The following is a 25180-nucleotide window of genomic DNA, read 5'->3' as shown; positions in this document are numbered from 1 at the left end:
TCTGCTATCAACATTTCTGGCCACTTTGACTTGAACATACCTGTAGTTTCGCTTCCTGTTCTACTTTCGAGGTACAACCTCGAAAGAGCTTGGCCTACTATTTCTGGCATTCTGTGGCTTGATTTTTCCTGTAGCTAGATAGCATGTCTGGCAACCTGCCGGACTAGTTGGGATGTGATACCCGGTCCTGCCGTGTGAAGACCGGCGTCGCTATCGTCTCGGCCTCAATACACCCGGCGCAAATCCGGTAAATTCGAATATGATGTGATGCAAGGTCCTGTTCTGTGTTTGATCGACCTTACATTCTCCCGAACACCGAATGGTTTCACATTTTTATACAAAGAGGTTTTTTTCGTTGAAAGATTAAGTTTAAGAATACATCTTAACCTCGCGTTTAAGAATCTTGTAACCTCTAAAGGTTACTCTCTCTGGCTTTCTGTGACTTGATTGTATTCGTAGCTCGATAGTCAGTCTTTCGTACGGCAAGACGGTCGAAGTTGGGATTTGATGGCTGGTCCTGCCGCAATCGCCTCGGCCACCGGACCGCCCTTAACCATTTCTACTGCAGGTTTTAGTTAATTCATCTCCTGCAATATCTTGTTCTTTCTAAAGAAATTCGAGACCATCGAATAAGGACCAGAACCTGGATACTTGCAGGTATGAACCACTGTTAAATTTACCAGTAAAAATGAGCTGATGAGTTGGTGACTTAAACTTCCCCATTTCACATCAGGCACAAAGGCTAGAGGTATTTGTTCCTGTGTTAAAGATAATCCTGGACTAATATCTACCTTTTTCATACAACATCTTCAATCGAATCCAGCCGTTTCTAAGCAAAGAACATTCACTGGGAATGAGTGGCTAGATTGACATACCCTCAGCAATGACCAAGATTTTTTTTTTCCTAAAAATCCTGTCCGGAGCACTTTTTTCGATCAAGCTGTGGTCTAGACGGAAGCTCAGCTAATTGCTAGTGGATCAGAAAAAAAGAATCTAATATTTTTTTGGAAGCCATGGCTTTGAAATAGCTAAATATAATGTGATCAAATTCAATATAAAATTATTCATACAACAGCCTTATCCTTCAGATATGCAATGAAAACCCCCCACATCGAACCATTTCAAACCTATCTTCCTAACATCCTATCTTCAAAACATCCTCAAATAAGCACCTAAAATTGAAAATAGTATACATTCAGGCGTTCCCGGCGAATCCCTATCAGCATCCTGTGAACATATATTTATGCCATAATTTTACAATACACTACCCACGACGGTTATGCACACTGTAAAGTGTAAAATACGTTCCTCACCATATCCTTCAAGGCACTCTCTCCCTATTCACCGTTTAACGATACACGCAACCATTTACGATAATAACATAATTTTCACCTTTAAAGTAACTCAAAACTCACGTGCACATGTGTTCGCTATGGGTCATAGAAAAGCCGCCCTTTCCCGTGCACGTGAGCGGTGGCTTCTACGACCGTGTTGGGTAATCAGAACACATCGCCCCTTTTATCGGAAGTAGAAAATCGAATTCCATAAAACCAGTCACTTGGGGGGAAAGTCAGGGACTTTCTATCGTCATCGTCGTCGCTTATCTGTAATCTGGGAAAAATCAGTTCTTAACCGCCATCACACACCTTTGCCTAGAACGATGGTGCAAACTTCCTAACTATGTTTCCAAATTCTTGCTCCCAAAGCGAGAACCACGCTCTGTGTGTGTGTGTTTGCCCCTTGCGATAGGCAATCTCTGCGTGACGTTACGGTAGCGCTGTCACACCTGGGAACGTGCGTCGGGAGTGGTAGTGTCGAGTTTGATGACAGTAGTTTCACCTTAGTGCTGATAGAAAATCGTTTAACATTTTTATCGATACGGTCTGTGCTTCGCCGTTGTCGTTGACAGGGTCCTCGAAAAAACTGGGGAGCACAAAGCATTGCCCCGAAATACGCTTCCAAAGTTCAGGGCTCGTAGAAGAACACAACTATGTTTGAAGTTCGCCAGCAGCGTACAGGCACCTGGTGATGGTATTTGAAAAATTCTAACCTTACTTTTCTTTCCTTCGCCAACTAACTCCTTGTATTTTTCTGATTAGTTTTTCGTCCCCATCTACAGCTATTCACACGTCACATCGTTTTTTGTTTTGTGTTTTTCATTGCAGATACGGTTCGGTGCGAGTTCCAGTTTACCGTAACGCCCCAAAGCCGCCAGGTGTTTGAAGGTGAACCGGTCACATTCGAGTGCCGGGCACTGTTTGATGATGAGATCGATTTTTCGTGGACGAGAAACGGTAAGCAAACGCACCAGAAAATATGCTTTTTCGCCGCGTTGCAAATAATTAAGCGCCCCATTGCACATTGCTTCTTCCCCCCCCCCCCCCCCCCTCGTACTAGGTGTCGCCGTTCCGGTACACGAGCGCCTAAATTTCGGCACACCGCAACGCATTTACCAGAGCGGTTCGAATCTCCATATCCGGGCAGTGAACGGAACGCTGGATCCGGGCGACTACGTGTGTTTGGCAACGGCACGAGCATCCGGTGCCCGTGTCGCATCGCCCGCTGCTACGCTAGACGTTATCGGTGAGTATCGGCAGCGAGTTGAGCGTGAAGTTTTGCATACAACCCATAATCCAGCTGCCGAAAACAGGCACAATTATATGGCGAAGCTGCGTGGAGCTTCCGGAGCTGGAATAAAAGAGAGATCCACAGATCCGGATTCAGACGACGACCGCTTCCCCCCGGGGGACAGGTCACGTGCTGGTCAAAATTATTACTCTATTAGTGGCAGGGACAGGGCTTCGGAAGAAAAAGGACGCCGACGACGCGCCGGTCGGTCGGTCGGTCGGTGGCCTATCGAAATTGGATACAATCGTTGGGCAGGAAAATTTAACGCCAAAATGGTCATAATTTGACCTGGCCTATTTCCAGCGGCCAACCGGGGTTGGGAATGTGGAAGTGGGGTTTTCGGGTAGGATAGCAGAGATGTACAAGGGATGGTGGTGAAAAATATTAGATTTAATTAATCCCACCCTGGGGCCAGGACCGTACAACACAGGTCTTTTTGTCCTCGGTTTGCTCTTTGGAGCTCCCGCCAAAGTATGGGTGAGTGAGCGGATTCTGTACGGTAGAGGGTCTTGCATTAATTCACCGCGTGTGCGTGGTGGAGTAGCCTTCGAGCGTAGTAATGAGCTACGGGATGGTTTTGTGCTCCGTGCCCCGGGATCGTTAGTTGTGACCCCCCCCCCCCCCACGTAATGGGCAAATGTTATACCCACTTTGGTCTTTTTGTTTTTTTTTCGGAGAGCCGCAACACTTGACCCAGATCTTAACAGTTCGCGCTCCATGCTTTTGAGGACGGATTATGATTATTTATTCGGAATTCGCAAAAGTCAGTTCTTTATCAACTCTGTATGCCTTTTCTGCTAGCAGGAAAGCAAAAGCAAAAGTTCGCGGAATAGACACACACGCTGGAGTTGTTGAGAATGTGAATAAAACCATTAAAGAACACCTCTACAGAATAGTGTGTGTGTGTGTGTATAAAGAAGGAAAATGGTTTGCTCCGGTATGTGCGATTTTTTTGTTTGTTTGCCGGAAAGATGAATAATGAACACGATTAAAAGGAAATTAATTTTTCATCCACCACGGTTTAGCACACGGAACGGAATGGAATGCAGCAATGTAGCCACACTGTGAACAGAGATAATGGAAAATTCTTACGCCGGTGTTGGCAAGCGGAAAGTTATGCAGCAAAGTGGTTAATTTTTAAATAGTGTGCAAAATGTAGCATCTTCACACAGCTTGATTTTCTTAATCAAAATAATTGATCCGGCCAGGAGGTGGGCACAGTGGGCAGTGGTGAATAAATGGGAGGATAAAACTTTTTTACCTAATTTATGGTGATGGTGTAAATGATGTACTTTAATTTATTCTAATGAAAGTTAATAATGTTTATACAATTTATCAGTGTCAACGATTGTGAATACATTAAGAAAAGTCCTGCTTTTTACGGTTTTTGAATATTTTTTCACCTTTAAGGCCTATACATAATAAGATAAACCTGGCCGTAAAAAAGAATACAAGAATGATTTAAAAAAATTACACGCAAAGCTAGGTTAAGTTTATGTCAATAATTTGGATTCTTGAAGACAGCAAAATGGAATTTTGTATACGGTTCACGAAATTCTATTTTTTATCTCTTTCTTTCTATTCATAAAGAGTAGCCTGGCCGTATTGCTTGTAATTTACTTACATTTTTTATTAAACTCGGTTTATATGAACAATGGGTTCTTTTAATCGTTTCTGATTGAAGGTTGTCAGTTAGTTATAATTTAATTTTTATAATGAGATAATTTTCATTTTCAAATTTTAACTTGAATTAAAGTTATAGAGACTCTGGGAATTTGTGTCTTTGTTCTGTTCATTCTTTATTTCTTGTGTAGTCTTCTTGTGTAGCCATTTTACTTTGGCCTAACGACATCTAAGGCCATTTCTTCCATTTCTTGCTTACAAGACTCAATGATACCACGTAGTTCTCACTACCGGGGAACGGTCCGGCAGGGATTTGGACCCCGGTTCTGCCGAATCAAGACCAACGCCGTTAAGAATGATACAGAATATAAGAAGAGTTTAAAAAATAGTTCTTCAGGTTTAGAAGTTCTGTGTTGTCCTTAAAAAAATTGAAGAAATGTATGACTCGTATGGCTCTTAGCTTCAAACTTTTTATTCTGAAAAAAAAATTATTCAATTAAATTATATCACGATTATCATTTTGGCCATTTTATTCCGCTAAATTCCCACTGTTCTCAAATTGGAAGTAAACTCATTTAATTTTCCCTTTTTTCGTTGAAGCAGTGCACATTGTTTGATTTGCTGGAAAAGTTAATCATTTAATGATACTTTTTTTTCTCTGTCTCATTTTTTTTATGATTGCCAAGAAAACAAAATGGAAACCCTGTTCAGCGAGCAGAAGTCTGTGTTCCTGGGGCCATAAAGAAAAGAAAAGCCCGTAAAAATCTCTCTCACTCGGCAGAACGAACTTGTTAAAATGGTCATAAAAAAAAGAAACTCAAACTCGCCCCGTTTCAACCGAACACCTAAACCGAAGGAAAATGTAATCAAGCCGGAAAACATAACCCCCCCCCCATCACGGCTCCCCCACCGTTCCCAATACGATTGGCCACGGGTCCAGGTCCGGTGCATTTCAATTCAATCTAGCCAGGATTCGTTACAGCCAAAGAAAACCAACACCGGGGGAGTAGCAATCATTGTCTTGAGTACTGTGCGTGTGCACTGCACAGTGTGTATGTGTGTGTGTGGAGGTGGAAAAAGGCGGCATTTTTCCTTTCCAGTGCGTAACGTAACGTGTTTGTAATTTGTGAAGGAGGGAGAGAGAGAGGGGCCAGCGGCGAACATTGAGCAGGGAAAATTCAACCGGATCGTTCCCGGTGACTAATCCCGGTGACTAGTTGCAGTCCAAGCGCTATAGCGGGCGGTACAGCTTCTGCTGTACGATAGGGCATGTGAGAGAGGCAAATAACCATAAAATTTTATAGCTCATCCTGGCACTGCCTGCCAAGCAAACGCAGCAGCAAGGCCGCACACGACGATGCCGACGTCGAACTTACAGTCTGTAGCTGTGCATGGGATGGAAGTGAGGGTTCTCTTTTTAAATGGTTTGTCATACCGGTGAAGATGTAGTGGTGCATCACGACGACTGCTAGTAGTAGTGGTAGTAGCACTAGTCAGGATAATATGGTAGACGGGTTTAGCAAGCTGCTTTTTCCGGGCTTGCCACTGCTAAGGTGGCCCCAAACGGTGGAAGTTTGCTACTTTACGTTCCATTATTCCAAAGTTCCCTTTGGTTTGGGCATGCTTTTGTTTCCTGGTACGGTGAGGACAGCCTAGCACTTTTGCAGAAAATGAGTGCCAGTACACGACGGGGGGAAAGATTTGCTCTCCGGGTTCTTTGTTCGTCCTCGGGGACACGTTAACGTTGGCGTTGGCGATGGATAAGTCTCGGGAGAGGCGCCGATGCTGTGCAGGACTTTTTACGAGTTACTTAGTTATCAGACTTTAATGTAGTTAGTTTTAAAACTGTTTGTTTCTCGAATGGGGATCTTGGGGCCTGAATGTAAATAGCATGGTCGATAGTGTATGTTGATACAAGAATCTGAACATACCTTGTAAGACTGGATCTTCGGTGTCATTCTGCTGATGTTCTCAGCGCTATTTAGCTCTTCGTGCTCTGAAAAAATGATATCTTATAAACTAAATATGGATAAGGAAGATTTCTTTAAAAATCTTTAAAAATATTTTTTACACAGATTGTCCGGTTTTCATTTCCTGACATGCCCAGCTCTATTTCGCTCTTCATGCTTTCTCAAATGAATTGTGAATCGGATTTAGATTGTGAAGATTACTACAAAGATCCTAAAAGTCCCTATAATGCTGGTTGTTCGGTGTCAGTTTACTGACATGCTCCGCTCTGTATAGCTCTTCATGCTCTGCTGGCTTTGAAGACATTACTTAACTTTTACCATAACTTTAAGAGTCCTTTAAGGCAACTTTTCCTCTAGCACACTTTTCCAGCTCTTGACCCTTGCATGAACCCACCACAGCATCCACACAATGCTTTTGCAGTGGCATCATCTGCAGTCGGTGCGCATCAGCACCGGACGACGTTCAGGCGTTCGAGTAAACATATTTATTTCAACATTAGCATTAACGACCACCGACAGACCAGCAGTACCGTACCACCAGTGCCTAACGAGTGAGGGAAAGGAAAATCGTCGTTGAATGCATTTCTGATAAGCGTTGCCTTGATTCAAACCATGATACACGTTACAGACACATACACAAAGAGGAACTGGGAGGGAGCTAGAACGGTGATGAAGCTGACGAGGGCTCGTCGGTTCGTCGACACAGTCCGGCCATAAAAACACGATACCATATCGTGCGTTTTATGGAGCAGCGGTATAAAATGCACACAGCAGCCGCACACCGAGGGAATACAAAGCCTCACATCGTCACGAGGCATCACACACCGTGAAATTGTTGGAAAATTAACGAGCTCGTGTGAGAAAAAGAGAGGAAAGAAAAATGCTTTTAATTTCCCAAACGCGCGAATCATGGCAGGATTGTGCAAAAATGTTAACCAAAAGGAAGAGAAAAACTCCTTGAGGCGGAAAATTTGCAAACACAAGGTTGGTAGAGCGGGCAGGCCAGGAAGGAAGCGTGAAGTGTCTCGCGGGGGGGGAGGGCGAAAGAAGCACTGCTCGGTTTTCCGGCAACGTTTAATCCATTTATCAAAGAAAACCATAATTCAAAGCTAAAAGAATTGAGTGTGGCCGTGAAGAAGAAAAACAGTGGCAAGTCCAAGAAGGCATAAGAGTAAAAGTGGAAAAGCAGCTGCGGCCGGTACGATGAAAAGCTTGTGTAACGCTTTGAACACAGTGGAATTTCGATGAGCAGCGAGCAGCTTGTTAAAAATCCATCACGCTGAACTGGTGAACTCTCCTCCGCGGAGCGCAGGGCACCTAAGTCCAGGCCATCTTAAATGTGCTCCATCTCTGGCTGTGAGGGCTGAAGCGGACGGACCCGCACAAGGTGTCTGCAGGTAGTGGTAATGAATCAAACTACATTACTGAAAGCGGTGTGAAAAATGGCGCCATCTTACGATCAACGAGGTGCCGATGAGGTTGAAGTAATAAAAAAGGAAGGAACCCGCTTGAGCAAGTTCAAAAGCTTCCTTAACGGAAGGCACGTAAAAGAGCAGGTTAAAGTGCTGCAAGATTAAGCTTCTCATATTACATTGAAATTATGAAACATTCGCGCCTCCTCCTTCCGTCCTCGATTTGACGGGGTTATCGCACACACTGGTGCGCCAGAGTGACACGTAAAGCAAATAAACAAATATGGCCTCCTGCCCCGATCTGGAGCCTCGCCGCGTATGTCTCATTGAACCGCAAACGAGAGGTTGCTCATAATTTCATTACACCCGTACGCCCGACGGTGGTTATCGTATCGCGCACCGTACAAACACAGATCCACTTTACTTCTAACTCCGAACACACTCTGCTCTTCCGAAATACTCCAAAATTCAGCGTTCGTCCCGGCGAGAGGTCGTCCTGACGGTGGGCCCCGGCCCCGTTCCACACCTCACGCGCCGGGCTGATGCTCGGTGACGATGATGACGAACAAGTGGGTATACAGTTCAAGTGGTCTCTCGAGTCTGGAGTGGCTGGATGTAAGCGAGCTCTACCGCCGTACCCAGAGGAGGACGACGACGACGACAAACAAAATGGCAACAAAAGTCGTTCCTTCCTTCCTGTAGAGCAGACATTGGAAGTTGTTGTGCAGTTGTGGAAGAGGAATGCTCCGGTGTGTTCCCGCTTGTTCCCTTTTTAATGCTAGCAACGGTTCGCTGCATGTCGTCAATCTACGCTCCTCAACGAACATAGCACTAGCCGGAATCAATGAGACCGACGGCTTGTGGATCTAGCAGTACTACTACTTCCCTAGCTAGGAGAGACGCGATTTCTGGAATCGGAGGTACATACACACACACACACCGGCCTTTTCGGCGTGGTTCAGGTCAGGTTCCAGGTCGGTGGGGGAACCCACCTCGACTGAACTAAAGGGAGAGCCTAGAAAACCCATCCGTATCCGCAGCAATAAAAACTGAAATCCGTCGTAAAGTACGTAATTTACGATTACGCCAACTTGCGCCGCCGCCGCCAGTTCCGAGACGCACTTTTGCCGAAGACTTACCCAGCCGGTGGTGTGTGTGTATGTTCCCGGTCCCGGGTGTGGTGTGCAGCCTGAATCGGTAACGGGGACTTCCCTGCATGTGAGCGTTCGCACATTGGTCACCACCGTCCTCTATCGAAAGAATGATATTCTTTCGTCAGGATCGCTCCGGGACCTCAGGACGATTTGGATTCCCCCTCTTGATTTTGTGTCACGAGCGTGCGTGCGCGTGTGTGTGTGTGTCTCGAGCGCGGCCGGTAAAGCGATAATAATGGACAAAATTTATGACACCGAGCCGACAGACGTATTGACGAAAGTGAAAAGCGACAAACACCGGCCACTCACACACACCCGGAGAAGGGAAAAAATAAACAAATTAAACGGCACCCCTTATTTTTGGCAACCCTTATGCAGAGGGGTGTGTCCTGCAAGGGACTTTAACAGGATCGGTAGAAGTGATAACACAGACAACTTGTGTTACCGAAGAGGAAAGCGAGAGGATGTTTTTTTTCGTTATCAGAATAATTTAGACACTCACGTTGTGGGGAAGAACTGGAGTAACGAAACTAAGGAACTCGTGATGCATTTTCCCCTTGTAATAATTATAAACATTATATACTAAGGATGTACTCTTTCATACCTAGAGAATCTGGTGGACTGACAAGCCTCGATGTCTTGGTAGCTAGTATTGGAGTTGAAGTTCTGGTCCATCCCCAATATCAAATAAAAAAAAATCAGGTCTTAGCCTGGCCTGTCATTTCTGGCTTTCTATGACTTGATGTTAACCGTAGCTGGATGGTCAAGTCCAGCGTACGTTGAAGCTGTCTGGATTAGATATGAACCCAAGGGGAGACAGTCGCCGCTATAGTTTCGGGCAATGGACCGCTCAAGGCACATTATCGCCCACAGCACGGACTTTTTTCGCCGAGAATCGATTCGACGCTCGCTTCAAAATCAGTGCTTTAACCCTTAATAAACTGCGCCTGCCTTGATTCAAAACCTATGACAGAATGATGTGGTATTAATTCTACCAGTGGTTTTACATGGAAACCGGCGTGATTTTTAAACGGGAAATGAGCTCCTTTTGAGTCCTCGGAGGGCGATCGAATCTTGTCGAATGAAGTCCGTGCTGGGGGCGTATCTCTCTCTCTCTCTTCTTGACCTAATGTTCTCTTAGGTCATGCCTCACTACGGGTGTGACGGTCCGGATGGGATCTGAGCCCCGAACCTTCCGTGTGAAGATCGGCGCCGTTGTCGCCTCGGTGACCGGACCGTCCCAAGTCACATTCTAATGACTACAAATAATATAAGCTGATGTTGTGGAAGACTCCGGAATCCGGAATTGAAGAATTATTCCTTTTTGAGTGCTCAAGATGTACTCTTGAGCCATTAATTAACAGTTGGATGACTCGGCGGCTATGGTTCTTCAAAGTGAAGTTGTGATGCAAATAAATCTTCAACTTTTAATCCTTCCTCCAAGTCATCTCGATCTTTCCCGTCCAGATCTTTCAGATAAAATGCATCCTTCAGATCAAACGAATCCTTTTACGAAGAAGGAGTGCAGTACAGACTGCAGCGCGGTTTTGATGCATCCGGGTGTGTTTATTCACCCTTCCCGATTCGTGCGTATGAAGTCGTCGTCCACGGTGTCGGAAGAAATAATAAACAAACCAAACGTTCGAACGTGGTCGATGTTTAAAAAACCTTCAAGTTGCAGTCGGTGTGTGGGGCAAAAGGGCAGCTGCCAATGGCTGCTAGTCGTACATACGCACAAACGCACAGCTGTACACGTGCACTTGAACGTGATACGTACTCGCTAGGCCGTCGAAGTTTGTCGGATCAGATTAGAAAGGGAACCTCAAGAAGATCATGGTTTGTGAGCGACAACTTGGGTGTTATTCCTTTCTTCTAAGCTACCTTCAAAACCCAAACCCGCACCGTGTTTGCCTTTTAAGGTTGTGTAAATAAAACGCAGTGATAAACGCGTTAAAAAGGGGTTTTCGGCTAGGCTTTCGCCCGTAGTACGCATATGGTGTGCGGACACAACACGCACTTTGTTTACCATTTGGTGTGTGTGTGTGTGTGCGGGGAGTAAATAAATTCTAAAACAAACCATTTCTGGAAACCAAACCTAGTGGAACTCGCGCGTTTGAAGTCGATAGAATCCATCCAGCAAAGCATAAGCTGGATAGGTTCTTGGTCTGGTGGTGGTGTTGGAGCTTGTGGAGACGTTCCGTGCCAAGGGTCATCGGTAGCTCTGTGCACTCAAATTTCGTTCGATAAAACAAACACGGCGGAGCGAACCAGCGGACGGACACACGTACCGGCCAGGCCAAACATCCGAGAAGGGCTTGGTGCAGAATCCGGCAGGAACGAGTTCTCTGCTTGGGCGACGACCAGAAAACCAAAAGCCATACATGGCAAACGGAATGTTTCTTTGCTCTGGCTGGCTGGCGTCTAAAATGAGAATGGGAAGCGGGAGAGGTCCAAAGAACGGTTCCCATGGTTCTACGGTGGCACATGCACACACACACACACGCACACGGGACAGACAGCCCCATTTCGAATCCGAAACAGAAAACACGGAGGCTCCGCTTTCTCGCTTCCATATTGGATTGCCTGCTGTTTGAAGTCTGCCGGCCGGCTTACGGCAGCCCGAACCTGAAAGCGGTAATAAAATGAGATGAGTGTGAAGAGCCTTTGTTGTGCGTCCAGCTTCGTCCGCTGAGCGCGGGAGGGAAGAATTTATTGGGAATAAAATTAACGACTACCGGACGCATACGATGGATGGAACCGAGCGGAGCATCGACGGTGTCTGGTCGTGTGTCTGGTTGATGAGGTTGGCTGCAGATGAATCAGCAACGGATTTGCGGCTAAGGAAAGCAACAGTATGCCACTAATCAGTGCTTAATTGTCACGAATGTGTGATGGGTCTGATGGGAGGCTAGAATAGCTAAGTTGAAGATGGTGGCAGTATATTTTGTCCAGCTTGACCATGATGCTAGGATCGTGTCAAGCGGTGCAAGGTTGCGCAGGTCATTCATATCTTAATGGGAGCAAATTTTAATGGAGAGGAACTCGTTTTTTGATAATATCTTCATTCATGTTCTCGGGCTATGTATCGAAAACATATTATTGCTTAATGTCTATGTAGCTTTTTGTTTTCTCATTTAAATATATAAACTCATACACTCATACAAGCTGTATTTTGTACAGCATTGTTGTGATACTTGAAAGTTACCTAATTTAAGTCACAAACGGAGTTCTATATAGATGTTGTTTTGCATAAAGTCAGATGAGGGTTTCTAAATTTGAAGTCATACGTAAAGTAGATTTAACAGTCCTACGAGGTCCTGGCCTGTCATTTCTACCGTCTTATACTTTTATGTAGCCTTGGCTGGTTTTATATGGTCATATCAATGGTGGGTCAAAATATTTGGAGGCTCCGAGTGGAATGGCAGTTGAGGCCCCTCTAATTGTGATATTGGAGGGAAACAACAGGATTTCCCTCACCGATGAGGCCACCCTGCCCGATGAGGCCTAGAGCGGCCGCTTCTTCCGCTCCTATGTTGATCTGCCACTGGGTCGCAAGAGGTTATTACTTTCTCAAGCTGAAAGAACGTCCCATGATATATACGAATTACTGAGTCTCTAATGGGATGAGTTTAATATTATTGACCATAGGGCTTTGGAGGGGCCCGGTAGTAGATCCGACAGCGACTCCGGTCTTCGCACGTCAGGACCGGGGTTCAAATTCCATCTGGACCATTCTCGCGTAGTGAGAACTGACTTTCCAACTATTCGGTATCATTAAGTCTAGCAAGATAGAAATGTCAGGTATGACCTAACAGTAAGAGGTCGTTAGGCCAAGAAAGAAGAAGAATCATAGGGCTTTCCGGAGGCAGCGGCGCTAACAGAGTTGGCCTCCACTCGGTATGATTGTTCAAATCCTTTACAGATCACCTCCCCGGACGCAGGACTGTGACTTGCGAACTACGGATAAAATCAAGTCGCAGAATGCCAGAAATGACAGGCCCTTGCGATGTTGTGGAGCCAGAAAAGAAGAAGATAATGAGTCTCATGAGGTAATCAGGTAACCTAAGCGGCTCCCGCAGGACCGCATTGGGGGTTTAAATAATATGCAGACCGCCTTCCCATCCGTAGAACAGACAGCCTAGCTAAGTGTTAAATCAAGTCAAGGAAGGTCGAAAATGGCAGGACCGTTCGACGTGGAAGAGCCAAAACTGAAGAAGAGATGATGATCCTCATCCTTTGATGTTTTATAAACTGAGCTTGACAGGAACTTCTGTAGCAAAAGATATTCGATGGGAAGCACTTGAAACCGCCTTTTAAGTATAAGTTAGCTATCCAAAAATTTTACAATTTTCTCGTACTTCTAACATCTCCCGAAAAAGTTGTCCTTGAATGATGAAAAGACCTCGCATCTTCACTATATGCGATACGGATTGAATGTTCCGAACCAATGCCATTGTCAACCTACTCCTCAAAAAAAATGTCGACCCGCTTTCCTCGGTAGACACTCTATGTTTATTATTCACCTTTTGCTGCTTACTATTCATGTCTTCAAATGTATCCCTCACCAAAAAAGCGGACCAACATTTTCCATCCTATGTGACACGTTGTTTTTGACAGTCATTGCCGGCGTGATTTGTTTGCACAATTTTTCGGTAGTCAGCTTGGATTCAGTTCTGCGCGCGGTGATGAATTGGAATATGAAGCCCTATCAACAGGGAGTGGCGAGACATGCAAAAACCGACGTAGACAGAAAGGATAAGATGGGCCCGGTGACAGGAGCGAATCAAGTTGATGTTTGCATTAGATGCGTTGATTAGACTGGCTCGCTGTCAAATAGTAATTTGTTTACAATTAGTACGTTAACATAAACGAGTTGTTTACAAGCAAAAACGGTGAAGGGTGAATGAAGTTGATTGTTCGTAACGAGGGGGAAACAACATGTGTATTTGTAGAAGTAGTACCTCGACGATGATAAGGAATTTTTAATTTCGTTCAACCTTTTTAAAGCAAGTTACGGTTAAACATACTTACCATGCTATTTCCTATGCTGCATTCACCCTGGTTCGGTTGTAGCAGACTAGCTCAGGAGAAAAGAGAACCAAGTGAGGCGGAAAATGAGGAGGCTGCAAGCAGCATGGAATTTCGCGTGTTTTAAGTTCCACACAACAGCAGCACAACAGACTCACTGACGAAGGCGATGGCGTGCCTCGCGAAAGACGATCACAAGAACATGCTGACCGGGCGCGCGGTTTTAGGTTTTTTTTACGCTCCCGAGTCCCATCTGCCGTGGCGCAGAGAGCCTTTCGCTCTACGCAAGAAACCAGTACGAGCTCGACATTGCCTTGCATAATAATTGCCAAAGCTGCCGGTCCGATGGTACCGGGACGAGCGCGTGGTACTGCACGTCGTTCGGCAAAAGACCACGGTGCGAGTGGTTGGCTGCCCGAGTGCAATTCTTAGTTTTGTGCCAGACGGGTTTTCCGTTTGCTTGTTTTTCTTTTTTGCTTCTTTAAACAGCGTGCAGATGGAAAATGTTTTCACCGCTTTGCATAAAACTATCCATCCGCCGTTTGCCTTCGAGGCCTGGCGTTCGAGGTTGCGGTTTCAATATTGAATGCAAGAGCGGACGAGCTCCTTCACGGAAAAAACCGACCAGAGTGCGCCTGCAGCCGCACGGGACATTCGGTGGTATTTTCATTCCCTGCTGCCATCTTCCACTCGATGAAGCTTTTCTTCAAAGGATTTTAATTTATTTACTTTTTATTTTTCGTGTTTTTTATTTCACGTCGGTCGCGTCTGCCTGCTGGGATACCGGGAGATCTGTAGCAAAGGAGCGCTTCCCTAGCAATAATAGTGTGCCATTGAATGATGAACGGCGCTAAGTGGCATTTTAAGCGCGCGCGGGGGTTTTGTTTCCTGTTTTTGCCCTTGCGTTGTCTATAAATTGTCCTCGAGCACTCTCCATTTGCGTTGAATTGTTTTTAATCAAATAAGAAACGTTTATACCGACAGTTGCGCAATGGCAGACCTATAGGCCTGGTAAGGTTTTATGGGGGGTTGGATTTTGTTTAATGAAATCTTAACAGAATGGACTGGAGAGATTATCAGGTAGGGAAAGTAGGTCCTTGCGTATAGGGTGGGACTTTGAGCTGCTTTTGATAGGCTTCAGATTGTCTGTACTCATAAGACTTAAGGGTTTATAAGTTTATTCAATATGAGATACTCTACTTTAAATGCTGACTCTCGAGACTTGGCGTATGTTAGCGAGCGACACTAAATTGAGGAAATCAAAATGATAAAGGCACCACCCTAGTGGCCCTGCCATCAAACACTGATTTACGCAGGGTCTTCCAAAACTTGAGAGGACTCCAGACTCCAGAAAGTCTAAGGAAACTTCTCCACTGTAAATACCTGTCGCGACGGACGCAGCTGGGACTGTATAGATCATTTCTAGTCGCAGTACTAGCTCTGTGCAAAACTGACGGAACCCTCTAAGTCGCGTTTGAGAGGAAGATGCTCAGAAGGATTTTTGGCCCCGTATGTGTGGATGGACAATGACGGAGCTGCTATAACTACGAGTTGTACGGTGTACTCGCCAGGCTCTGGTGGGCTGCTCATGTCATGGGAATGGCACCGGACAATTCTCCATCCCCTTAAAGCCTTTTAGGCGGTCCCCATGGACAGAGGAGGCGTGGTAGGCCCAAGCTGAGATGGAGTTATGTCGTTGATAAATCTTCAAGAATGGTCGTGATATTGGATTGGCAGACGTCGGGCCTAAACCGTGAGCGGTATCGAGGTTTGTTGCAGCAGGCCAAGACTGCGATGCGGTTGCAGCGCCCGATAAGTAAGATATAGAAGTTCTAGACTTAGCCAAGCTAATCCGTTAAAGGGGTCGTTATTTTGCACTGCCAAAGATGAAATTCTTGGCGCTATTGAAGAGCATTGACGTCCTCCTATACAAAAGTCCAGGATTTATATTCATTTAAGCCTAACAAATATTTTAGTGTGGAAAGAATCTTATACCTTACCTACCTCTTCATGAATACTTCCTTTCTGTCGAAGGTTCCAAATTCTAGATCCAGGTGTTGTGATCCTCAAGAATCAGGATTCAATATGACAAGGTCTTCAATTCAATCTTAAGAATTAAAAATTGAATTGTGAACATCAATTGATAAATTTGTGAGCAGTCAAGTCCTCCAAAAATCATTGATATGAGCGATATGTTAAGATGCTTGATAACCCTTCAAACTCTTTCAGCAACTCTTCAAGCTAGACTATGATATCTGTTGAAAATAATTCTATCAACCGAGATTAACATCAAACCAAGCAAACAACCTGAACGCGTCGTCCCTCGGCACTCTCTCACTCGCCGGTTCCATTCGCATCCGGATGTTCTGCATTAGTCATCAGGATCGGGCACTCGCACAATTAGAACCGAAACTAACCAAAAGCGGTGTAATGCGATACCGGAGGGTGCTGCGCGTTCCTGCATGTTCTTGCCACTTTTTATTGCGTTAATCGAAGCGAATCAACGCGCGCGCGTTCTGCGTCTGGTGGTGGAACGCCTATGTTCTGCTTTTTTCGAATAATAAGCTGCAAAACCAAAGCCCACCAATAGGCGGCCAAATCATTGCATGGCAAGCGAACGTAAAAAATAACAACAGCTTGCCTCTAAGGTTAACCCCTTTTTAACATGCTACAAGGGGGCCAAAACTCTACACCTACACGTTCCCGGGGATGGATTACGTAGCGGCTCGTACAGGCAGGCAGACAGGGATTCTCCCTTCTTCGCCCGTAAAAAAGGGGGAAAAGGAATTTAATGAAACATAACCATGGGTTAGGGTGGTGAAACCAGGCGAATTGATTAACCTCGGTAGGTCTCTAAGAAGCGGTTAGAATGAATCCCCCCCCCCCCCCCCCCGGAGAGAGTGAGAAGGAAGGACCAACACAGGGGATGACTCAAGCCCAGCTTCGTTATTACCACTGTTTTGCATTTGGCGTGTGCGATATTCAATATTCCTGTTGCCGCCTGGAACAGGACGAGTCAAAATATGTACTGTTTCCTGGATGGTTCACAGGCCCACACACATGTGGACTCGCGGCTTATCAGTCAGTTGGGATTTATAAAGGAAAGGAAAAATGCTCTCTCGCCCATTGGTGGTGGTAGAGTTGTCTGTGTTTTATCATCAAACTGCTGCACCAGACCCAGAACAATATCTTTCCCATCTTTCCGGAACGATTGTGGCCCGGTGTATTGTGTACCCCGGGCCGCGTATTACGTTTCCCTCGGGGGAAAACCCCTTGGCGAAAGGTTAGACCGGTCGCAGTCCAACAACCATTCTAACCAGGATCGTGTTAGGGCGGAAGTTGTTATTCGGAGCTAGTAAAGGGGAAAACTCTCCCGGAGTGCTCTCTGCGTGGAACGATCGAGGTTGGTGTTTGTGTTGTGTTCCTGTCAAAACGTTCGTCGTGACTTTTGTTTTCCACCGGGTTATATGTGGGGCGCGGATTTGGCTGTGTGTGTGTTTGTGTGTGTGTGTGTTTGTGGGGTAAAATAATACAGGGAGCCGGTTGTTGTATGGTTAAATGGTCAAGTTGTTAGCGTCTCGTGTCCTATTATGGAAGTAGGCTGTCAAAACTCATTTAGGAAAATCAGCCCCTAATGCTTGCCACCTTCAGCAACAACACCTGTGAGCGTTCGAGTGAGGCTCTATTAAGCAGGAAGAACAGAATTAGGAACTATTTAGAAGCGGAAGAAACCTGAGCGTACGGTAGAAACATGTCAAACTAAAATATTATAATGGGAAAGGACTGGACTCTAACTGGAGGAGGGTGAGTTACGCTTGGGAAAATATGCTAAAGGTAACAAAATAATTGTTTGCGACATAGTCATAATATTGAGGTAGTTGAGATATAGTGGAGTTGCTGCAATGAAGTACTCGTTTAAGTTATCTAATAGCAATGACTTTATCATGCGATTCTTATAAATTTGTTTCATAAAGGCAATCCCTAAAGAGACCCTAAATGTGTTGGAAATAGTGTTGTCAGATGTGTTAGGCTCTAGTGGGTTGGTCATGTCATGAGAATGACACTCAAATTGTATCACCAATCGTGAACCCTAGTTCATCCTACGAATTATCCTTCACATCAAGGGTCCTCGAGAGGTCTCGGCCTGCCATTTCTAGCTTTCTGTGACTTGATTTTACCCGTAGCAAAGTAGTCAGCCCTGCGTACGAGGAGTCGGTCTGGATGGGATTTGAAACCCCGGTCCTGCCGCGTTTTCCTGCCCGGACCGGCGCCTCACACACACACACACACACACACACGCATCCTTTTTTCTTGGCATAACGACCTCTTAGGTCAAGCCTGCCATGCCTGCTTACTAGTCCTCACTTCGTAATGTCTATTTATTGACCACAAATCCAACAAACGGACATTTTAAATTCAAGATGAAAGTATAGACCGTAAATGATTTACTGCAATTTTCTACTCGTCCATTTGAAAAGCAACAAAGAATAGATAGTTGCAAAATGGATTGACGTCATTGTAACGCTCTATCTCCGATACTGTAACTCCAAGAATTCACAAACGCCCGACTTATCCATCATTATCTGTCACACAACGAATTGAAAATAAGAAAACCATGCCAATATCCCAACACGTGCTCGATCGCCTTGCTCGAAAAATGTTGCTGCAAACCCATCCCCCCCCCCCCCCCCCCCCCGATGGCGATTTGTCCGACAGCGGGCCACCCTGTATTGCGCTTCGGTGGGACAAATTCTCACAAATTTGAATTCCCAATTCGCCAAACTCGCATGACTGTTGAATCGATGGCCTTCCATAAATACACACAGCATTCCGAATGAAACCGTCTGATGCTCGTCCATCTTCTCTGCTTCCCCCTCCCCCCATTCCCCATTTGGTCACCTCTCGGACGGACACTTGATCACGTCCTCTGGAATGATGCTGGTACCGTTCGTCACCAATCGTCTCCTAAGCATGTGAGAAAGAAAAGTTTTGCCCCGTAAAACCTCGTCCAACCTAACCTCAATCTCACCTGTGTTCCTGTGGCAGACATCATCATCGTCGTTGGATTGTGTCACAGTTTCTGAAGCATGCATGCGTCCAGCACAGGAAGCTTTATGAAGTTTTTCGTATGGGAATCATGTTTCAAGTGTGCAAAAAAAAAAGAACATGGAGAGAACTCTTCGTTCAAAGCAAGAGATACCGCCCTGGTACGCCTGGTGCACGCTTGGTCTCTTGGAAGTCTGGCGGCATTCGACCGGCGAATGGCTAATAAGTATGCACAGGTCGTTTTCCTTCCGTGCTGTGCCGAACGAATGAAATACGATCAACAGCTTCTTCTGGCGACGACTACCGGTGCTTTTTATTATGTTGTGCGACAGCTACCACCAAGTCCCCTCACCGTCCCCATCCCTCCGCTTGGCATGGTATGGCTCTCCTTGCATACATCTCATAATAAAATGGCCGGCTAGTATCGAATGCACGCTTCGGGGCAATACAAGAGAGACCGAGAGAGAGAGAGAGAGCGGCAACTAAAAACAGGATGCAATCGTATCCAATGGGCCAAAAGGACTCGCCGACCACGCAAACCTGAAGGGCTTCATGCACTCGTTTCGAGTGCCCACTACGGTCTTCCCGTGCGGGCGTTCGTCGGTGCGCTTTCCCATCAATCGAGCGATCCATCGCCCCAGCCGACGAACACCGGGGGATGCAAATATTTACCATTCCATTTGCAGTTAAAATAGCACCATCGTCGAGCGCGTACACGACAGACACACCCGCACACCCCCCCACTCGATGGCAAGGTGATATGGCCGAAAAGAAGGATACTTCAGGTTCACAGCGCCACAGGATAATTATGCAATCGTGTCGTGACGCTCGGCGGAATGAATTGCACCTCGCCCGGCCAAATTGTCATTGGCTCTTGCGGCGGCAGCCCCCGGTGCTGGGCCGTGCACATCATGCTGATGGTGATGAAGATGATGATGATGTCTCAATGGTATCCATGGTGTATAAGGACACACTCGAGATGGCCGGAACAAAAGCCGGAACCTCTGGAGAGCGTGAGTGACTGGGCTGCACCACTCTCGCGCCGCCTATTCGCGGGTTCCAGAATGTGCATCCTTATCCTGTGGGGACATTATATTATTTCGCAACTTCATCCGTAAGTACCTTGTGCGGGATGAATGAAGAAACGAGCCAGCGAATCTTATTAGCCAGCCATTTATAAATCATGCCGGTCGGGGATGCGTCGCGGTATAGAACGATTTTTTTTTCGTTATTGAAAGAGAGGAAAATTTTATCTTAACGCGTTGAAACAGGCCGAGACGCGTCAACGTTGTTTTTGTGAAGGTCCGCTTGAATGCAGATCACCGAGAGACAGATTGAGTACTTTGCTGTGTTTTCATTCAATCTTTGCTTTTTGTGTCTTTAATGAGAAAAGTCTTGATAAACCCGTTTTAAAAGGATTTTTTAACAAATAATTTAAAATGGTATTAAAAAGCGACAAGTGAGTGATACCGTTTTGACAGCTGTCAAAAACGAATTCCACCAATGAAACATGATTTTTTCCAGCCATTACCCAGCTGCAGCCTACTTGATGCAATTTGTGGTTTGTACTACGAACGGTTCGATTAATTATTTCGATCTCACTTTCGCGTTATTTAATATTGATAGCGCAGGAGGCCATTTTTGTGTGCCTGGAATAATACTACTAGATCCGTAGAAATGGCCGCCGCGCTGTGAGAGGTGGAAATTGAATAAGACATAAATTAATTCAATTTGCTCGTTAATGAGCAAAGTAAGTGGGAAGAGAAGTGCCCCCAAAAAAAAGGTACAACGTTAAGAGGGCTTTACAAAAAAAAGTGGGTAAAAGCCTTTTATGAAAAGGAAAACAAAATGACAAGATAAAAAAGCAAGAAAAAAGCGCAAAGCTTTCAATTTGTAAAGAAAAAACTTAAAACTCTATAATTGAAAAAAACGAGATAGAACAAAAACATAAACCAAATGACAAACGATGAAATGAGAACATGAAAAAGAGAAGGAGAAACGAAAAATACAAAGTACGTCAAAAAAGAAAGGTATAAAGTGCAACGCAGTGCAGTCGTAAAATAGACAGTGGAACAATAAAACTGAGGAATTAATTAAATTTTCGGAAATGAAATAATTTCCCCCCCAGCGGGCACAGCAACACAGCACGCGTGTGTGCGGGTTCTTACCATTCATTCGCAAAGCAGCCACCACCGGGCGGCCGCTTTTGTCGATCCTGGGGGGATGATGATGGAGATGCAGTTGCAATTATTGCTGTTGCAGCGTGCTGTAATGGGTTGTATTATTTTATTCGCACAACTTCTCGGCTCGGTTTGTTTCCTTCTTTCTTGCCCTTTTCTGCTGCCACATTCTCAATTCGCTGGCGGCGTTTGGTGGGGCTGCGAAAACCCCGACCGTAGACCGTATAAGTGCGTTCCGTATGTTTAGCCCGAGTGCGACTTGTGTGCCTTGCCATATGCATCATCACCATCGTCATCGGTTTGGCGTTCGTTAGGTGGAGGATGCAACTGCAAAAACACAATGTGCTACCACTCGTCGGGCATCGTTTGCGGCACGATCCGGGGGAAAATGGGAACGTTTTTGTCTCTTCCCTTTTTCGCGTGCATCCGGCGATGCATCGGATACATTGGACTTTCCCGGCTCGGTGCGTTTGTTTGGTTTGGTTTGGGTGCAGAATGAAGAATGAATGCCTTGCGGCGGCGGGTTAGCATCGCGGCAGCTTTAAATTAAATGGAGGTGAAAAGAGTTGAGCATGTATGGCAGAAATTATGGCATTCATTTCATCGTGCACCACCGTGCATGCATTCGGTTAATGCGCCGTACCTCGGAAGAGGGAAAAGATTTATGCCTCCCCCGATCACACACAGACACACAATCGTGTGCCGAACGGTTTGGCTTTCCTTCTTTCCGGGGTTTTTGCCGATCTAATGAGCTTTTGCGTTCTTTATCCTTGCTGCTACTATTTGCATTCCATTGCGCTTTCTCTCCTCCAGTTCAGCAACATTGTTTTCCCGGCGGGCTCCGAGCGCTTTTAAATTAGCCTCGCCATTGTGCGTCGGTGCAACGGAAGCATATTGGAAAGTCTGGGTATTTTTTTTGGATAAATAATTTTTCCAGATCAATCTTTGCTACGCGTTTTTCACTACGATTTGATATTTATGAGCCTTCCGGTCACAAACATAATTTTCAATTCTTTTTCGCAATTTTTCACCGTGAAAATATATTTTTCAAATAAAATTGAAAAACAAACGATAAACAAAGGTTACTGATGTGGTAACAAAAAACATTTCACTGTGTAAATTATAAATATTTTTCCATAATTTTGTTTAAAGCTTCATCGATGTTGCAAAACTTCCTTTACTGGAAAGATTGGTGACCAATGGGTTACCAGTGGGCCTTATCTTTGACTTGTCTAATCTATCTCAACAATAACTTAAAATAGTAAGATATGTTTTTAACTGATCGATGTTTCAGAATAATGGCAAGCGAATTGCATAGCACTTGTATTATAGGTTAGTTAATAAATCTTGATCGTCACGTTGCGCTGACATTTGCACCAATATACGACCACGAAAGCAGCCATTTTCAGAATACTCAACATGACCGGGATTCTATAGTTAATTTAAAACACAATTATCGGCAATCAAATCATGAAAAAGTGAGTGTTGAACATGTTTTGCAGCTATCGTGACCAGGAGGCTATAAATTTTGATAAGAAAGCAAAAGCTCCTACATCATGTGAAATTCTGTTGCTCTTACTCACAAACGATTCACAATTACAGAGGCCTCAACTGGCATTCCGCTCGGGGCCTCCAAAGACCTCCTCCAGCCACTTCTTTTGAGACATCTTCTTCTTTCTGAGTAAAGTAAGAACAACGAATTGGGGCCAGAGTTCGGAAGGCATTACTTCTGTAGTATTTTAAGACAGTGAAATGCACCAACTAGGGGCGGTTCGATGTTCGATCTTTACGAGGTTCAGGTAGAATCAAGTCAGAAGAATCCGAAAATGGCACGACGAGATCTTCCGAGGTTTTGGTGTCGAGGAAGAAGATAAGGAAGAAATGCACCATAAATTCACGAAGGAAAACTGTGGGCCTAGTGACTTTATCACTGCACAGCTTGAACACCCAAGTGCTTGAAAATTCGGCCGTAAGGTGTAGAAGATCTTGCACTTACTTGTATAGTGCCCGGATATAGCCAGCGTCGACTGGGGTCAAGATTGGCATTGATATCTCCCAAAATCCCCAGCGTCCGCTGTCCGTGTCCGAATTTCTCACAGCAGCAATATTTTGGGAAAATCTCTATCATAAGTCTTCTGACAATCATTTTATGACCAAGACATATCTGAGCATTTGATCGATGAGGACTAGAAATAGATCTCTTTTAGGGTCAATGCAAATGACTTGGTGTGGTAATAGATTACAGATGTTAATCAAGGTAAATTAGAGGATTGAAATCACACAGAAAATCCACTTGAATCCTCTTGAGTCCTTCTGATGATTTGACTCATATAGTTGTCATGACAACGATAGTGTCAAACAGTTTTCTTACTATTCTACTTGCAATCGTAAGAATCGTTATAGATTCTAGGAAAAAAAGGATCCACTATTACGCATAATAAAATCAATTTCCTTTTTATTAGGCACCAATATAAAATCAATTCCCACCGCGCCCTGCAAACGCCTCCGATCTTCCCTTTTGCTGAGCCGATTTACGCCGGTCCGGGGCATAATCTTCCTTCCCGGGTGTGCCCCGGGTACGACGACATTCAATTCAATTCCATCTTCCGTTTCCTCCATTGTTGCTTTACAATTGAGTTTAATTCATACCCGGGTACGGTATTGTACTATTGTCCCGAAGGTCTGAGGTTCGCTTCCAGCAGTCGAAGAAACGGACGTGCACAAATGCATATAGAAGCGGCTGTTGCATTTTCCTTTGCGAGTGACATCCCTTCAGCTCAAGACAAAGAAAATTATCATGCTCTATCTATTGTGCCAATACACTTCACCGTTCCTGGTACGCTCCGGTGCAAAAAAGCTCGCTGGAAAGCTCACAATGGTACGGATTGCTCACTCGCTTCTCGGATTTCCGGGCTCCCGTATGGGGAATCGAGTATGATTGCACTGCTGTGAGCATCGGATCTTTGCTTCCCGGTCCCCTGTTGCAGTGGTTTTCCATTTCTTAAGTGCAGTATGGTGTGCAGTACGACCGGAAATGATGCAAATTCCGTGCGAGCTATTGCAAATTCCGCAGTTATTAAGAATTTTCAACAGCACAAAAACACCCGGGCGATCCTTTTTTTTTTTTCTTTGCCTCGCACGAGCTGAATGCAACCGGACCGGGGTTCGGTCATGCGGATGCGAACCGTTAGGAACAAAACAAGGAGAGAGAAAAAAAAGCTGTGGCAAAGATTATAAGGAATTAGCCCCATATCCATTTCCTGCGCGAAAACCTCGGGGATTCAGCAGCATGTCTGCTCACTGTACCAATCTTAAGGAGTAAAGAGATGATAGAGTGAGACAGGGGAGAGGGTGGGGGAGAGGGGAGGTTTCGACGAGGCTAATTTGTAATGCTCGCAAAACTATTGTTCCTCAACAATGGCCACTCGACGGTTCGGCTGTTCGGCAGCCGTGCGCTCTCGGATGCAACGACACAGAGCATCAGCTGCACCAGGGTCATATTATGCAAGGAATGTGAAGTATGTGTGTGTGTGTGTGTGTGTGTGCTTTTTATAATGCACTCGCTACCCACGAATAAAACATATTGAAATTAGCAGGGCAATGAGCAGCAGCTAGTCGTTTTTTTGCGTAAAAAAAAGGAATTGGCCCTCAGCAACACAATACAGCGCGCCGAGATAAATGATCCAGCTCATCAATCTGAAAGGCATGCATATGCCTCCGTTCCCGCTTGATATGGGACCCATCGACAGTAACCATCAACTGTGGAGCATGGGAGCAAGCATAATACACCTCAGCGAGCGCGTGCAAAGCAGAGCAACCATCCTAGCCCCGCGGAAAATAAGACATTCACTGCACACGTCACATGCCGAAACCCGATGTCAAAACCCCGTATGCGTGATTTTGCACCGAGATTATGTTTTCCACAAAATTATATCGCCATCACCACCTACCTGTGTGTAATGTCGGCGTATCATTCGTTGGGCTTGGAATGTGTTCTTCTGGTGCCGTTTCGAATGTTCGGAATGAATTAATGAATAGCGGGCGGACGATGTTTTATTCATGACGATTATTAGAGCATGTGTTATTAGGAGGGCTAGGCAAGGGTTAAGTCTTGGTTGCTCGTCACCGTTGAGCGTGCA

General features: G+C 45.3%; 1 protein-coding gene across 1 annotated transcript in view; it reads left to right on the top strand.

Annotated features, from left to right (window-relative positions):
* The window catches only part of LOC118503531 (tyrosine-protein kinase-like otk), a 72528-nt gene that overhangs the window by 6313 nt on the left and 41035 nt on the right, over nucleotides 1-25180 (top strand). The window contains exons 2-3 of the mRNA XM_036036917.1: nucleotides 2166-2294; nucleotides 2398-2583. Coding sequence (XP_035892810.1) covers nucleotides 2166-2294; nucleotides 2398-2583 — 315 coding nt within the window. The remainder of the gene's footprint in view (nucleotides 1-2165; nucleotides 2295-2397; nucleotides 2584-25180) is intronic.

This window comes from Anopheles stephensi, chromosome 2 (assembly GCF_013141755.1).
Source record: "Anopheles stephensi strain Indian chromosome 2, UCI_ANSTEP_V1.0, whole genome shotgun sequence".
Taxonomy (NCBI): domain Eukaryota; kingdom Metazoa; phylum Arthropoda; class Insecta; order Diptera; family Culicidae; genus Anopheles; species Anopheles stephensi.
The sequence above is the reverse complement of the archived record's forward strand: the minus strand, read 5'-3'. Positions and strand labels throughout refer to the sequence as shown.